General features: G+C 31.0%; 1 protein-coding gene and 1 long non-coding RNA gene across 4 annotated transcripts; one reads left to right on the top strand and one right to left on the bottom strand.

Annotated features, from left to right (window-relative positions):
* Nucleotides 1-328: 328 nt before the first annotated feature.
* On the top strand, nucleotides 329-10,540 carry LOC134711765 (uncharacterized). 2 transcript variants are annotated; one of them, XR_010106234.1, is made up of 5 exons: nucleotides 329-442; nucleotides 1,443-1,470; nucleotides 4,126-4,153; nucleotides 9,817-9,861; nucleotides 10,413-10,540. It is a non-coding gene; the product is annotated as an uncharacterized LOC134711765 (long non-coding RNA). The 2 variants fall into 2 exon arrangements; XR_010106235.1 differs by lacking the exons at nucleotides 329-442; nucleotides 1,443-1,470 and adding an exon at nucleotides 598-634.
* Nucleotides 10,541-13,068: 2,528 nt separating this feature from the next.
* Nucleotides 13,069-16,912, bottom strand: LOC134711755 (uncharacterized). Of its 2 annotated transcripts, XM_063572623.1 has the most exons (5): nucleotides 16,802-16,912; nucleotides 16,209-16,309; nucleotides 14,524-14,625; nucleotides 14,103-14,329; nucleotides 13,069-13,656 (listed from the first exon to the last, which is right to left on the bottom strand). In XM_063572623.1, the coding sequence occupies exons 3-5, from the start codon at nucleotides 14,610-14,612 to the stop codon at nucleotides 13,526-13,528; spliced, it is 447 nt and encodes a 148-aa protein (XP_063428693.1). In that variant the 5' UTR covers nucleotides 14,613-14,625; nucleotides 16,209-16,309; nucleotides 16,802-16,912; the 3' UTR covers nucleotides 13,069-13,525. The 2 variants fall into 2 exon arrangements, with proteins under 2 accessions (XP_063428693.1, XP_063428683.1); XM_063572613.1 differs by lacking the exon at nucleotides 16,802-16,912 and having other exon boundaries at nucleotides 16,209-16,434.
* Between the last annotated feature and the right edge of the window lie 691 nt (nucleotides 16,913-17,603).

The raw sequence follows: 17,603 nt of genomic DNA, 5'->3' as shown, positions 1-17,603 counted from the left end.
TTCGTTTATGCTGTGATCTTAATGCTGAGGTGATGAGAAAGATTTCGCAGAAAATTACTGTGCTATATCACAGTCGCCTGATCTATATAATACTACTAAACATATTTTATTTCCCCCATTTTTTCGCTATAATTATGAAATCTACAGGCGACTGTGGCTATATTATAAGCTGGTTCTCGGCTGACTACTACACTTTGTTCATAGTTTGAGTGAAGCGAATACAAGCGGATTCCAGTTTAGCTATATTAACGCAAATATAATTGATCATTATTGGCACAAGGATAATAGTTACGCTGAACGGTGCCCACTGGTCAGCCTATAAATAGTACTCTTCTGTGTAGTAATATTGTAGTTCTAAAAATAGAAAACCAAAAATAGACAATTCTTCTTTCTGTTTAGCAATACACCATAGATCTAAAGCCTGTCACCGTCTGTATTATCTGTAAGTAATGAGCAATTGAATACAATGAATAACACAAACTTCAGTTTAATGAAATTATTCAAAGCAAAATATTTGTTTCATCCATTTTGCATGATTTGTCATTTGTGATGACACGTTTTTTAAATGTTCGAATCACAGACTAGAAGGAAATCTTCTTTTTTCAGAAGTCCGCGGAAAATGTAGATAAGAGTGGTATGTATGCATTTAATGTATTGTATGAAAACATTTAATATGATGGCAACATACACTATGTTTATATAAAGCTGCAACTATCAATCTTTGTGAACTTAAAACTTGCAATCGTTTCTGGTAAAATGGCTACTTAGGCTTGATTGAACGATTCATTTTTTGTTTCATGATTACCTTACACAAATATTTAATTAGATTACATGTGGTCATCTTAACCAGAAATATGATTTGTTAACCTCTGTTTGCCTTAATATGCTAGAATGGGGTAACTTCTGGTCACCTTATTCATATATAGGATTTGGTGACCTCTGGTCACCTTCTGTAAATATTGGATTTGGTGACCTCTGGTCACCTTATGTAAATATTAGATTTGGTGATCTCTGGGATCTTATGTTAATATTGGATTTGGTTCCGTCTGGTCATCTTATGCAGATTTCAGATTTGGTTATCTCTGGTAATTAACATTTTCATACAACTAGTTGATGTTTTTCATATCATTTGTAAAAAGTTTGAGACAATCAAAGAAAAAGAGAAAAGAAGAAGAACAGGTTTGATATACATTATAGGTCAACAAGAATATAGAATATTATTTTATTAAGTTTGATATATCGATAAAACTTTACACAATGAACATTATCTTTCACGATCATCTACAAACAAATCTAAGAAAAATCCTTGATCTTTCAAACATTGCCAAGGACATGGACAGTTGATAATTTAGTCAATTTCTTCTTATCATCATCAGACACTTTTGGATACATAAAATTGAATTTACTAATACAATTATCATATGTTTATCTTCTTTTTTCAGAAGTCGTCAGAAAATGTAGATGAGAGTGGTATGAATGCATTTAATTTATTGTAATAAACATTTTATATGATGGAAACACACAGAATGTTTATATAATGCTGCAACTATTCAACTATTATTCTTTTGAACTTAATAATTGCAATCGTTTCTGGTAAAATGGCCACTCAGGCTTGATTGAACGAATCATTTTTGTTTATTGATTACCTTACACAAATATTTATTTTGATTACATGTGGTCATCGTAACCAGAAATGGGATTTGATAACCTCTAGTGGCCTTAGCATGCTAGAATGGGGAAACTTCTGGTCCCCTTATTCATATAATGGAATTGGTGACCTCTGGTCACCTTTTGATAATATTGGCTTTGGTGACCTCTGGTCACCTTGTGTTAATATTGTATTTGGTAACCTCTGGTCACCTTATTCATATTTTAGATTTGGTTACCTCTGGTCACCTTATTCATATTTTAGATTTGGTGACCTCTGGTCACCTTATGTTAATATTGGATTTGGTTATCTCTGGTCACCTTATGTTAATATTGGATTTGGTTATCTCTGGTCCCCTTATGTTTATATTGGATTTGGCTATCTCTGGTCACCTTATGTTTATATTGGATTTGGTTACCTCTGGTCACCTTATGTTAATTCCAGCTTTGGTTACCTCTGGTCACCTAATGTTAATATTAGATTTGGTGACCTTTGGTCACCTTATGTTAATAATGGATTATGTTACTTCTTGTCACCTTATTCATATATTAGATTTGGTGACCTCTGGTCACTTATGTTAATATTGGATTCGGTAATCTCTGGTCACCTTATGTTTATATTGGTTTTGGTTATCTCTGGTCCCCTTATGTTTATATTGGATTTGGTTAGAAATGTCGCACGCTACTGGTGTTACTTTGGTGAAATCACGGACAAGACACATTCATCTTGTTTATTTTTAAACATAAACTATGATATTATAAAGTGTTGTATATCATTTCAAGCTTTTAAACTCTTCTTTCAGATTATTGCAATTTTGTATATGTAACAGACCATTTTCATTAATTAAAACTCAATAAAACCTTTATTTTGCAATATGATTTCCTTGTCCCGCGTTACACTTTTAGTTTTGTGAAATTCTGAATACCGTAAAAAACATATAAAATCTTTTTACCAAACGATATAAAAGATTGTCTAGCACAAGCAATTTATAAGTGGTTTATGACGTAATGTCGATTTTTCTCTTTTGAAAAGACGGAAATATAAGAAAAAGGGATCAAGATGATACAAATTATGTGTCCCATGCAAGAAAGGTTGTCGTAATTTTTTTTAAATTATCCCAGAAAGGGAATTCCAGAGCAATCCCCATGTCGAAAGTAAATAATTCTTATACTAGTATTTTGTACAAAGATCACACTTTCGCATCATGCAATAATCAGGAATTTTTAAAGCAAATTCTTTTTATTCGAGTTGATTAACAATGTCCGACATTTTGTCCCCTTCAAACCAAATTAAAGATAGGGTTACGTTTTCTGTGTTTTCATGATGTTTATTTAATACAGTGCCATTCGCTACATAATTTTTTTTATAATGGATAAAAGTACCCAATTTTATCTCTATTTTGATATTAAATTCCCATAAATTAAATCTAAGATACAAGATATCAGATAAAACTAAAGTTTCCGACACAATGTCCCCACATACAATTTTGACGTTATTTTATAAAATATGCTTCTAACGTTCCGTCTAATTGTCATGATTGCGGTTTTCACAGACGATTTGGAATACGGCTACTTTATTTTGTTGCTTAATAAGAAAACTTTAAAATTAATGTTTTATTTTGAAGCTCTACCGATTCACAAAGAAGGGGTGGGAAGAGAGCTTGATTTCCTCGCGGAACTGAAGTGTTTTCTGAACTATAATAGTCGGATCCGCTATAACACAAATTGATAGAAAAAAAACCAGCTATAATAATTGTTCTCGCTAATTCCTTTGCATAAATTTGTGCAGAAATGCCATGCTAGATATGCCGTAGTCCTTTTGCCTTGACATTCTGGAGTGCAAAAAATAATGCATTTGCAGTGCATAGTTTATCCATAAAAAAAATCGATTGCCCTTATAACTGAAATGTATATAATTAAATGGTTTCAATTCAAGTTACTTTTTTATTTTTAATAAAACTAAAGCTTAACATCTTTTATCTAAGAAAAAAAATCCTTTCTTAGGGAAAAATTCAATCCTTTAAAATTTATTGTAAAAAGCCATCTGAACAACATGCATTCCAACGTTTTTATTTTGTCTTACGTCTTTGAGTGAGTAACGTTAGGTGACACCAGTATCGTGCGACGTTTCACACCTCTGGTCACCTGATGTTAATTCTAGCTTTGGTTACCTCTGGTCACCTTATGTTAATATTAGATTTGGTGACCTCTGGTCACTTTAGGTTAATATTGGATTTGGTTATCTCTGGTCATCTTATGTTATAGAATATTATTACGTGAAGTTTAATATGCATATGAAACTTAACACAATAGACATTATCTTTCATGATCATCTACAAACAAATATAAGAAAAATCCTTGACCTTGCAAACATTGCCAAGATCATTGGCAGTTGATAATTAAGTAAAATAATACTGATCCTCATAAGATAATTGAATTTACTAATACATTTATCATATATTTATATTCTTTTTTCAGAAGTCCTCAGAAAATGTAGATGAGAATGGTATGACATGTATGCATTTAATTTATTGTGTCAAACCTTTAATATAATGAAAACATACACTATGCTTATATAATGCTGCAAATATAATTCTTTTTGAACTTAAATCTTACAATTGTTTCTGGTAAATTGGCCACTTAGGCCTTTTTTTTTTTTTCAATAGACAATACTTTATTAATAAACCTCAGACACATAGGTGTACAAGAGGACATCATATATACACGTATACACATGTTTATAATCAATACATTCACACTAAACATAATAATGCTACATACATGAGAGAATATAGCAAATGTCAATTTACAAACTACCATAACTTTCAACTAAAAACCAACATAAATCACAAGTATCGTGTAAGAATTTTTAAAAATATTGCTAAGTTTTTGTAAAGTTCTACATGACAAAATGTTAAAAGCTGTTTCAATTTGTACTCCGTTGGATTTGCAGTATAATATTGTGGAATATATCTAATTCTAAGCAGTTTTATTTCCTGTTTTTGACATTTAAAAAGATAATGAAATTCATCCCCTATTCCATTTCCACAAAGATGACAAATTCGTGCATTTTTTGGAATTCCGGACCATCTTCCCGTTTCTACAGGAATTTTTAAATTTGAACATCTGAGTTTTGCCATATAAATCCTGTCACACAGCTTCAACTTTATCAAATAGGTTTCCAAACGAAATTCCTCTTTATAAAATGAATAAAATGCACCTCTTGAAGAGTTATTCATTTGTGAAAACCAATGTTGGATGAATTGATCATTCAGTTTTTGTGAAATAATGTTCTTTAATCCCAGTTTATCCAATGGAAGTTGATTTTGCCAAATAAAACTAATTCCATTTTCATCAAATATGGATTTAACGTACGTAATCCATTTAAATTTTGTGGGGTTTTGAAAATGTAATTTGAGCATTAATTTATACATAATGGAAGATAACTTGTTATTTTCCGATACCAAGTTATTCCAAAACAACACCATTTTACGTTTAATAATGGTTTCCAAAGGGAATCTTCCGAGTTCCCCATACACCATATAATTTGGTGTACTGCTTCTTAATTTCAAAATGTTTTTGCAAAATTGAAGGTGTATTTTCTCAATGCTTTCTTTATTTTCAAATCCCCATACCTCTGAAGCATATAATAAAACAGGACTAACCAATGAGTCAAAAAGTTTTAGCTGCAAATCGACGGGAATACATATATTTTTTATTTTTCGGTATAGAGCATACAAAGACTTCTGTGCTTGAACAAGAAGTTTTTTTCGTGCTGTACAAAAGCTACCGTTGTAATTGAAAAGTACACCAAGGTAGCAGTAGGAATCAACTATTTCAATTTTTTCACCATATATCATAAAATTCTGATTTCTTTTTACTTTCCTTTTACTAAAAATCACTGCTTTGGTTTTGCTTGTGTTAATCTTAAGCTTCCATTTTTTACAATATTCTTCAAAACATACAAGGGTTTTTTGTAATCCTTCTGCACTTTCAGACAATAGCGCAGTATCATCTGCGTACAGTATAATAAACAATTTAACATACATTTCTAATGATTCCAAGCACAGCTTTGAAATATTAGTTAGACTTTCTATATTATTTTCCACAAAATAACTTTCTAAATCATTTAGAAACAAAGAAAATAAAAAAGGTGATAGATTTTCACCTTGTTTTACTCCTGTATGAGATATAAAAAATTCGGAAAATTCATTTCCTTTCTTGACACATGTTTTTATATTTTGATACATATTATAGATCACATTAAATAATTTACCTTTAATGTTTGATTTTTGCATTTTTTGCCACAATCCTGACCTCCATACAGTGTCAAAAGCGCTTTTAAAGTCTATAAAAGTGCAAAATAGCTTCTTACCAAATGAAAAATATATAGTAATTAAAGAATACAATACAAATATATTGTCAACAGTAGAGAATCCTCTACGAAAACCTGCTTGTGCCTTTGAAATCAGGTCTACGTGATCTGCATAATTATTTAACCTGTAATTCAACATGGCAGAAAAAGTTTTACTAAAGCATGAATTCAAAGTGATTCCTCTGTACATTTCGGGATCAGATCTTGATCCTTTATTTTTAAATATAGTAATCATGATTCCATTAGACCAACTGTCTGGAACAATTCCAGTATCTAAAATCAAATTGAATAGCTTAACATAAATTGGCATTAAATCGTCAATTGTATTCTTTATATACTCATTTAAAATTTCATCACTACCTGAAGCTTTGCCATTTTTTAAGTTTGAAACAACTTTTTTAATTTCATCTTCTGTTACTGGACAGTTTAAAAATAACTCAACATCGTCTGGTAGAGTATCAAATTCCAAATCTTGTTCGAAATCATTTTCTGTCTCAACAGTTTCATTTAATATTTTAAAATGATCATACAATGCTTTTAGAGATATATCGTCATTGTTATCTTTTTTTTTACTATCATTTAGATTATTAAGGATTTTCCATAGAGCTTTTGTATCCTTTTTAGAGATGTTACGCAACTCATCAGCAGCTCTCTGTTGATAGTTTGCAAAAGATTTATTTAATGTTACTTTATGTTCTTTACTAGCTTGTCTCATTTTACTTCTGTTTTCAGCATTTTTCAAAAAACTATATCTCTTTCGAGCTTTATGAAATTTTTTTCTACTCATCGAGCATTTTCTATTAAACCAAGGTTTTGAATTTTCATGTTTGTAAAAATGTTTATGTTTATTTACTTTCCCAAACGTTTCTGCTGCCGCATCTTTAAAATTTTTGCTGATATCTAAAACTATATTGTTTATATCATTTTGAGTTGCATCATTATTTACGGACAATTTGTCCAGTTTATTCATAACAGTGGTCAAAATACCTTTGGGATCATTGTGAATTCGATCAACGTATTCAGATTTCTGTTCACTTTTCCACCTGACAAAAGTTTTATCATTTCTATTGTTGATAACAATTGAATCTGATTTACTAAATGTGGCCTGAAGTCTAAAATTTATAAAAGAATGACAATCAGAATATAACGGTATAAAGTCAGCAATTTCAAAATAAACAATCAAAGGGAAGAGCATTGATGAAATAATTAAATAATCAACAACACTTGAATCGTTACATGTTTTCTCCCCAATATCTTTATCTGATCCAACTCTTGAATTTGCAATATATAAATTATTTTTTCTGCACAACTCTAACAGTCTATGACCATACCTATTAGGTCGACATGTACACTGAGACACTCTTTGTAAGGTGATTTTGTTTCGAGTCAGATTCTCATAATCATACAAATAATCTAATATATCAGCATCACAATCTAAATCAAACATACTAACAACTGACTCATCAGGTATAATATAATCGGGTAAAGACCCAGTTTTTGAGTTAAAATCGCCAACTAGGGCAATATAAAAATTTTCAGTGTTTGTAAGGATATTCAATTCATTTTCCAATTCTTCAAAAGCTTCTATAGTAGAATACTTAGAGTTTTCAGGTGGTACATAAACACAACCAAAAATTACATCTGAATTAAGTGACAAAATTGATTTCGAAAGTTTAAACCATAAAACAAATTGACTCTCAGTATTATAGAAATTCAACTCTTTTTCTAAACTCTTTCTATAAATAACAACTATTCCACCTGATGCTTTTTTAAATTTTTTTCTATTTTTTGTGACATAAATATAATCGTCTGGTAAGTTTAAATTATCTAAATCAGTTAACATCGTTTCAACAAAAATACAGATATCATGTTCAAGCAAAATGTCAATGAAATCGGGAGACAATAGTCTTTTCTTAAGTCCACAAACATTTAAGAAACAAATATTTAAACTATCATTGTTAATTGTATATTTCTTATTCACAGTTTTATAATTTTTCGATTTCTTTTGAGGTTGTCCTCTTGCACCATTCCCCTATCTGCCAGAATTTGGTGAATCATCTGTGTGCGGTGGGCCAGGAGACGGTCCCTGTCGCTGTCTTTTGCTAGGAGGGGTATCACTAGAATAAGAACCTTTTGGGCTCGTGTCATGGTTTGTTGATGAAGAGCCAGTATGCTCCGTTCTAGTGTCCTCTAGTACCGTGTTAGGAATGTAGAGCTGGTTGTCTATGTATAGCCTATCACGCACAAGAGAGGCTTGTCTATTTTGCTGTTTGGCCTGTTTTAATACCGGATACAGTTCCTTCCGCTTTTGTTCAATTTCATGAGGAAATTGCTCCCGTATTCCGTATGGTCTACCTTTTAGTCTGGTAGCATTTGCTAAAACATATTCAAGATCACGGTGATATAGGAATCTTGCAACTATCGGTGCTCTTCTGTTGTCCCCCTTTGTTCGGAATCGATGGACATTGCCGAATTCGATCCTGTAGTCGATCCTCAGCTCATCGTATAGAAATGATCGCAAAAGCTCTTCCGTATCTTCACCCGGAACTCTATGCAATCCCGTAAAGATCAGATTGTTTTTCATTGACCTGCATTGCAAGTCAAGAATGGCTGACTTTAAGGACTCAATTTCCTTTGAATTGATGACTGATGGAACACCCGGTCGGACGATGGTGTTGTCTTCAAGTTTCTTAATTCTCGTATCATGATTGTTTATATTACGTATGTTAGTTTTTACTTGTCCAGATACCTGATCGAAAAGATTGCTAACACCTTGGCAGCTAGTCTCGCAGTCTGACAGCTTTTTGTTGAAATCGCTCGCCTGGTTTTCTAATGTTCTAACCCTAGCTGACACCGTTAAGAAATCTTGTTTCAAATCATCAAGGCGCTTCTCCATACTTGTTTCCATTCGTCTCATTGTAGAGTCGATACCCGTAACTATTTCCAAAATCATGTTTAGCAATGTGCCGGAGTTCAGATTTACATCATTGGAAGCGTCAACTATTCTTCGGCTCTCTTTAATCAACCTCGACGTATCGCTCATCGACATTCTTTTTGATATGATTGGTTGTCCTTATAGGTGAATAGGTCAAATTTACTATAAAACAGCTGATTTTACTATAGTCCAAAGTCCACTTTCATTCAATGTTTAATGAACAGTTTTCAATATATACACTGTTTATCCCCCAGGGTATACAGGACAGGTCTCAGTGAAAATAATAGTTTCGTTGTTATCAAAAACTTCTAATATGGGTTCAAGATCTCCGAAATTTAGACAATAAGTTCAAAAAGTATAATATTTACAGTTGTTGAAATCTTACTCCAAAATCTCCTGTATAACTAACCGAAATCCATATTTTTGTTGAGAGAGTAACAACACTTCATTTTCTTTCTAATCACGTGGGCTTGATTGAACAAATCATTTTTTTTGTTTCTTGATTTAATACCTTACATAAATATTTAATATTGATTACATCTAAACAAGAAATGGGATTTGTTAAACTGTGGTGGCCTTAACATGTTAGAATGGGGTAACTTCTGGTCACCTCATTCATATATTGGATTTTGTGACATCTGGTCACCTTGTGCTATTAGATTTGGTGACTTCTGGCCACCTTATGTTAATATTGGATTTGGTGACCTCTGGTCACCTTATGTTATTAGATTGGGTGACCTCTGGTCACCTTATGTTAATATTTGATTTGGTTACCTCTGGTCACCTAATGCTGATTTCAGATCTGGTTACCTCTGGTCATCAAAACATAAGTCATGTTATGTTTTTTTATTATTTGTAGGAATTGTAAGACAATCAAAGAAAATGAAAAAAAGAACAAGAACAGGTTTGATATCCATTACTGGTTCAGCAAGACTATATTTTATTGTATATTAGTCAATACACTTGATTCTCAAAGAAAACAGTTTTTGCTGGTTAAATTACATTTATTGGTGATCTCGTGTTTTTTTTTAAAGCATTCATAGAGTAGTTACATGGTAGGTAAGGAATGGTGAATGGGTCGAAAGGAACATTCAAACTAAAATTTGGAGAACAAACTGACAAAGCTGGACCAAAAAATTAAAAAAGATTGAAATTCAAATTGCAATCATTAAAATTCAATATAGAAAAAATAAAACTGAGCAACATAAACCCCACCAAAAACCAGGGTGGTCTCATGTTATCTAGAATGGTTAGCAAATCCAGCTCATTATGCGGTGCCCATGATATTGTTCATGCTTGAGTTTAGGATCCCTTGGTATATTACTGTATCATTAGAAATCATATGTCTACTGTGAATCATATACATGTCACTTTGCCAATCTGTAAGACATTTTTTTAAGTTGTAAGAAATTTCATAACGGTGCCTAATATGTCTTATTCCATATATTTGTTTAGCTTAACTGCAAGAAAAGATCACAACTGTATCTCACTTCAGTTCCAGGTGATGTTGACTATCAAGTTAAATGCTTTAACCGAGGCTCCTGTCGATAATGAATCAACCAAAAAGGCTGTTTTCCGAAAAATGAAAGGGAAATCTGCCCCAAAAAAGGATGACAATGAAAAAACTAAGTAAGTGTTTGAGGGGAATTCAATTGTTCAGATTTTACGAACATTGGATCTATAATGGCTACAAAAGCAATCGTCTTCTTGACATCCTTATTACATACTAAGAGTATGGAATAAAATACACAATAGAAAATGCAAACAACTAGATTAACATGAAATATATAAAACATACATTTTCCAAAAACCATGATCATTATATATTCATCTTCTTAACAATCAATTATACACTGAGTATTCTCATCTATTTTTCAATAATTATTCTAGACTAAATTTGAAACAAAATTCAGTTCATAAATTCATAATCAAGTCTATAATGCAATCTATCTTTTTGCACTCGAGGTCTACAAATGTATTATATAGAAAATGAACAATTGTGTTAATTGCGAATGGAAATGATTCAAACACAAACGTACTACCAGCTGTTCAAAAATAGATTTTGTTTGAATATAACTCAATTAACACGGGTAATATGCCAAAGAGAAAACAACTCGACCAAAACGTAAAAACAACTCAAGGTTGTGCAAGTTTCATATTTCTCTGTGTACTAATTATAGGTTAGACAATACTTGGTCATGTTTTATGAAGATTTAAGCCCAAGGCGAAGCCGAGGGCTTAAATCTTCATAAAACATGACCAAGTATTGTCTGACCAATTTAGAACATATTCACACTTTCGAGTGACCTTACAAAATGATCCTTGCCCATTGTAATATTCAAACCTAAATAAGAGTTCACTTTTTATAATTAACTAAAAATAGAACATAGGTAATGATCATTTCAATGGATGGAATGAAATAGCACTGACATAGTTTGTGAGGACCAAAAGGATAAATAGTTTTTCTTCTGCTTCAGGTAAAATTTAATACTTATATATCTTTAGATCTAATTTTAAAAAGCGCCATATTGTTATATAAATCCCCGTTTTTATTATTTTTTTTATAAACATAAAACTCTCTATATGAATATTTGAATTCAGACCATTCACCGTTAAATGTTACCTTTTATTGATAAATTTTCATGTTTTGTTTTTCCTCGAGAAAAAAATCCTCTTCTTTATATATCAGCAGTCTGGTATTGTTTTCTTGAGAAAAAAACCCCAAATATTCCCTCAAATTTTGGGTATATAAATTTAAAAAAAATTATTTTTACCTCCATCCTTACCCTATATATTTTTTTGTTTATTTTATATATACAATGGATGTGTACCATTAGAAAATGTTTGAAAATTTGTAAAATTCCAAAGGTTTTTGTTTTAATCTTTGCTCTTTCGTCCTTAATCAGTATAGTCCTTTTTCCTAAGGAAAATGCCTCAGGCGTTTGTACACTTCATTAGTGCGGTTATTTTAAGAGTTCACATAATTAACTGACAATGAAAAGTCATTCATGTATAGCATTTCATAGTGCATGGAAAACCATGTACTATGAAAATTAGAGGGGGAAAAAATGACTTTTCATTGGACGAGAAGGGGTGAGTATGTTCTAAATAATAAACTTATCAAAGCAAACTGACATGCAATCAATCATTTTAAAATTAATCGCATCGTTAGAATACGAACTATAAAATCATATACAATCTACTTCTTACAGGTCATAAACGTAAAACAATCCACACTACATTTTTATCGGAAAGCTAGGTAGAACAATTGATGTACAAATTACTATTCAATTTGGCCTTACAATTCGACTTGGTCCTTTGTTTTATTGTAGATATGTATAACATTGCTATTCTCATTTATTTTTAAACGGTTTAACATGCTCTGTTTTATTGTAGCTAGGAACATTTGAAATTATTGAATAAAATATTTGTTATTAATGACATAAATTAAGCATTATAGTACCAACATACTAAAACATTTTAAAAAGAATATTTAAGTCAATTAAATACATTTTTGTAAAGTATTTTCTTTGTTCAGATTAAATTAGTCTTATTAAAACTAGAAGTCAGAATTAAACTAGTGTCATTATATAAAATAATGTAGGTAAAGAAATGTCCTGTAATAATAAAACTGCTGTCTTAACTTATATTTGCAGAGAATTTATTGGACATGTTATAGGCGAACTAAATAAAACAAATGTTAACAAGGCAATTCATGTGAAAGTTTTGAGGCCTTTTGGAAGACAATAGAGACAATGCTGCCAGGTAATGATTTATTAGACGCATCACACGTATTATCTTAACTTCAAACATATTTGATCATTTGCTTAAAACATATTACCTACTTGAGACAGCAAACAGACCTAGTCAAATGTATATATATAGCCAATTTATCTGTTTGACAAAATCTTCATTAGGAATAGGTATTAGTTATATTAAATTATATACATTTGGTAACATCAGTATCTTTGCAAAACATATCAAGAGCAAACTGTATATGTCCTACTTTTAAAGCCTTTATGCACCAATGTAACATATAAATTTTTTGAATGAATATCAAGAAAAAGCAGTTTTTCTAAATCAGTATAATATTTAATAATTTTGTCATTGAAATAGTTTACGAATGGATTCTTTCTTTCTGTGGGTCGATTTGAAACTGCCATCATCATTAACTTTTCGCCCCTGTTTTTTACAACACACTTTCGGCTTACTGAAGAGTCATGATCAGTTTTTGAACTTTTGGATTTTCTGCTTGGAAACAGCGGATGTTGCTTTCGCTTTCTTGTTGTTTTGGAAAAGTTGGTTGTCTTACAAATATGTAATGCCGTTGTGATTGCTTGTAAAATAGTCTTTTTTTCACGTCGATTGTCAGGAAGTTATCATTGTTTACATATATATTCCCTAAATTTTTCTTTTAATAGCCTGTTCGGTTGTTTCTTTGTCTTCCTTTAATTGTTGTCTTGTTTCATCAATTGGGGTAGACTCTATGTCAGGTGATGAAAATACCATTTTTTGCTACCATCACACAAATACAATGTATACCATGGCTATTGGCAAAACATGTACATTTAAATGAGGTCAAATAAACAACTGATACATTTCCCAATCTGGACAAAACCTCTAGATCTGCGCCCTACAGTGAGGTCGATGTTCCTTTTAGACGCAATAAATTCTGCTAAATGAACATGCTTACACATCCCTAAAAAAATAGGAGAGAATGGAAAATAAATAACTGCATTATACCTTTATGGTTTACTTTCAATTGTACAACCTTCAAACAAAACCACTAATGAACATTCAGTAAAGATTAACTTAAATTAAATCGCATTGTTTTAGAAACATTGATGAGTCAAATGATTATTTGCACTGGTATAACCTGATGACGCCTTGTTGGAAGACCAAAACAATCAAAATCGAGGAGACTCTTAACCCAAAAGACATTCACAACAGTAAAAAAATAAAATAATAAACAACGCGAATTCAACTAAAAACCTGAAGTAGAATTAGATGCTCCAGAAGGCTAAGCATTTGTGGGACCATATACGGCACCCGCGAAATTAATAATCTTGATTTCAACAATTCTTACTTGATGGTGTACTTTTAAACATTGTTGAACTGACTTAAGATAATAAAAAAAAAACATACCTCTTGTTGTTGCAGCTGGACAATTGCACACTACATTGACAATGTCTACATTATAAATCGTCCCAAATGCTGTCTGTGATGGAACAGTGCATTCTGTGGATGAAGTCCATTGCACCATTTGTTCAAGTTCTGCCTTGAGCATATTCTCTGCTGTCAATTTACTTTTGTCTTCCCTTTGTCCTCCCATATTTTTCAAGCGACTAATCTTTGCGAGTTCATCTAGATTGCTAAAATTACGATGTTTTTTTATTTGAAAACATAATTCAAAGATCTATAAATAAATTATTTCTTAAAAAATTTGAATTCACAGTATTTAATATTCAATGTAATTGCATCTTTAATTGAAATTATCTTTCTAATTTCAGACGATTCAAGTGAACGATAAGAAGAACAGGATTGTGACAAATTTAAACTTACTTACTCATAAAACATAGTTACATTTACATGGAGTAAGATTATTAAGTCCTCTACTCTGCTATTGGCATACCCACTAAGGAAATGGTATTTCATGCCCAGGAAAAACCTGAAAATGACAAAATGTTATTGAGTTTGAATTTATGATTTATGTTTGAAGGAACAAATAGAAAGTACATAAAATTTTAATGTGTATACTTTTGAATGTTATAAGTAGCATTATATTTTTTGTTTTAATGTTTTCATACACATCAGGTTTTGCTAGACTACATTTTTCATTTGTTTGCTTTTATGTAATTATCGACTTGCATTGACGATTATGATTTTTGTATTAAATTTGCATAACCCTATCATGAAAGAACGGCAATAATCTCTCCGTATAGTTAAACAATTGTATAGTTTATATCATTTTAAGTCTTTGGTTACCCACGAAGAAGTAGGATATAGACAAAGTGTAACACTTTTTATACTTCAGGTCATAAAAACAGAGACAGTTCAGTTTATCCCCAAAATAAAATATAATTAGTTACTATTATCAAAAAGATAATGATTAGATGATGCTTAAAATTTCGATTTTGTAATATATAAGGTGTATAGTAATAAAATGTATTAATAACCTTTCAACTAAGTTATTTGTATCTTGATCTTAATGAAAAAAAATGTCTTCCATAGTTGGCCCATCGACATCTCAACTTGTCAGTACACCAGTTGTCTAACAAGTAGTCTGTTATTTGTTTGGAAGGCATCTTCTCTTGCAACATTTGAACTTTTTGAAAAGTATATTTGTTGATGAAAAATTATATTGACACATTTCTTTTGAGTATAGGAACAGAATCTAAAGATAAAACACGCATGTACTCATAAGCATTGTACATTTATAGGTAAGATCTTCAAATCGCATCAAGCAACTCTTTGTACTTTTAAATTATTTTACTGATATAATTCAATAGAGATTCATTGCTATATGTTTTAGAGGGTTCTTTTTATCTTTTATCAACCAAAATTTATGTTTTTTGTAAGTGTCACTAGTTCATGAGATAAATATTATTATGTAAAATTATTTATCTAATATTCTTTGCCAAATTCAACTGAAATTTGTGTTGACGTTAATTGTATTAAATTTGATATGCAGGAAAAGATGTTTCTTTAGATGAATCTTTCTTAGCATTGTCTATTGGTCAATTGTTAAATAACTATCACTGCACGAATATGTGAATAATGTCATAGTTTAACCTGTAATTTTTACAGACAAATATATTAAAAGATATAATTGAATGGCCTTTATTTATCTTTTATATCCATATCAGATTTGGTCTTGACTCCGAATGATGTAACTAATTGTAAACAAATAACATGACGAAAATGAAGTGTTAATAAGCAATGATATTGAATTTGAATTATTGTCAACTTTGATACCCACAAACCTTGGACATAAATCAAATCCATGATTTTCAGCCGTAGTCTTCAGAGATCTCACAACTATTTTGACAACCAGTATCATTTGACGAGATATATTACAAAATATGAGTGCCCCGGCCTTGCTATTCATCTCTTGCAAAAAGAGCATAGAATGAATAACCATAGGCAGTTAAACAAAACATATGTTGTAAGTTTATTGTCACACAGTTAAACTTTTTTTAAACGTATCAATATTTTAAATTGAAATTTCCATGATTATATATAAGTATATACCTTTATATGTAACATCTAAAACCACCACATTTTCTCCTAGTTTTATTATTCTTTTGCTTTGTGCTTCATTCTGGTAAATAATTACTAATGGTTATACCCCCCTACAATGTAAATGTTACATATTTATAAATGCCCATAAGTATGAGTATGAATTACATATTTTATGTTAAAATCATGTTCATATAATGGAAGAGAAGACGACAAACTAGCTACATTGTTCTCATATTAAATAACCTCAATTATAACTGAAAAGACAAAAATGTAAACTCGATTGACAAAATATATGACGTGTGAACAAGTATAGCACTTAAAACAATCAAAGGGATAAAAATACGAAAATACAAAACATCTATTATAAGAAGTCAGATATACGTTCAGTCTACAGAAAACTCGTCTGTACAGCTGTCATTGAATCATTTTACGGACAAAAACATATACGAAATTGAACAGACGAGTACTATAAAAAATATGTCATTTGAACATAAGGCAATCAAGTCATGTCTGAAGAACAAAACAGGGTATCAATCAGTAATTTCTGAATTACTCTTTATCAGCATTATGCTTATATCAGTCATTAAAATTTACAAAAGTACATTATTATATAAGAACAATTTCTCTTTCAATTCTTGGTAGAAAATTATCTCTTCCTTCAGTATTTGTGTGCATAGCTCTGGTTCAGCTACAGCTTCATTCTGGTGAATTCTAAAACAAAGGAAGAAAAATGAAATTTAACCAACTTTTATAGAAATATCATAGATCAATACAAGTACTGACATATACAGAACCAATGTCAACAGTACATCTGTTCATTTACTGTGTAAATGTTGCGGGAAGTGTTAACCAAATTTAACATCTGTATAGTGTGATACGAGATAACCGATTTCAATAAAAATTCATTGTGACCAGAGGTTACCAAAGCCAATATTTTTGAACGGTGACCGGAGGTTACTAAAATTAATATCTGTGTATGCTGACCAAAGGTAACCCCATTCCACTAAAGGGTGACCAGTAGTTACTTAAGTTAATATATGTATACGATGCCCGGAGGTAATTTCATTCAATAATATGAAAGGGTTACCCAATTCGATATCTGTGTAGGGTGACCAGAGGTAACCACATTCAATATCTTTTAAGTTGACAAAAGATATTCATTATTAATGAATTGTAACCATAAGTTACATAAGCCAATCTATTGTAGGGTGACCAAAGGTAACCATTTTCAATATGTTGTGTAGAATGACCAGAGGTTACCATAGCCAATATATATGTGGGTGACCAGAGGTTACCATGTTTGAAATATATGTAGGGTGACCAAAGGTAACCAACGTCAATATATGTTTAGGGTGACCAGAGGTAACCATATTCAATATCTTTAAAGGTGACCAAAAATAACCT

Source organism: Mytilus trossulus, chromosome 1, assembly GCF_036588685.1.
Source record: "Mytilus trossulus isolate FHL-02 chromosome 1, PNRI_Mtr1.1.1.hap1, whole genome shotgun sequence".
NCBI classification, from domain to species: Eukaryota; Metazoa; Mollusca; class Bivalvia; order Mytilida; family Mytilidae; genus Mytilus; species Mytilus trossulus.
The sequence above is the reverse complement of the archived record's forward strand: the minus strand, read 5'-3'. Positions and strand labels throughout refer to the sequence as shown.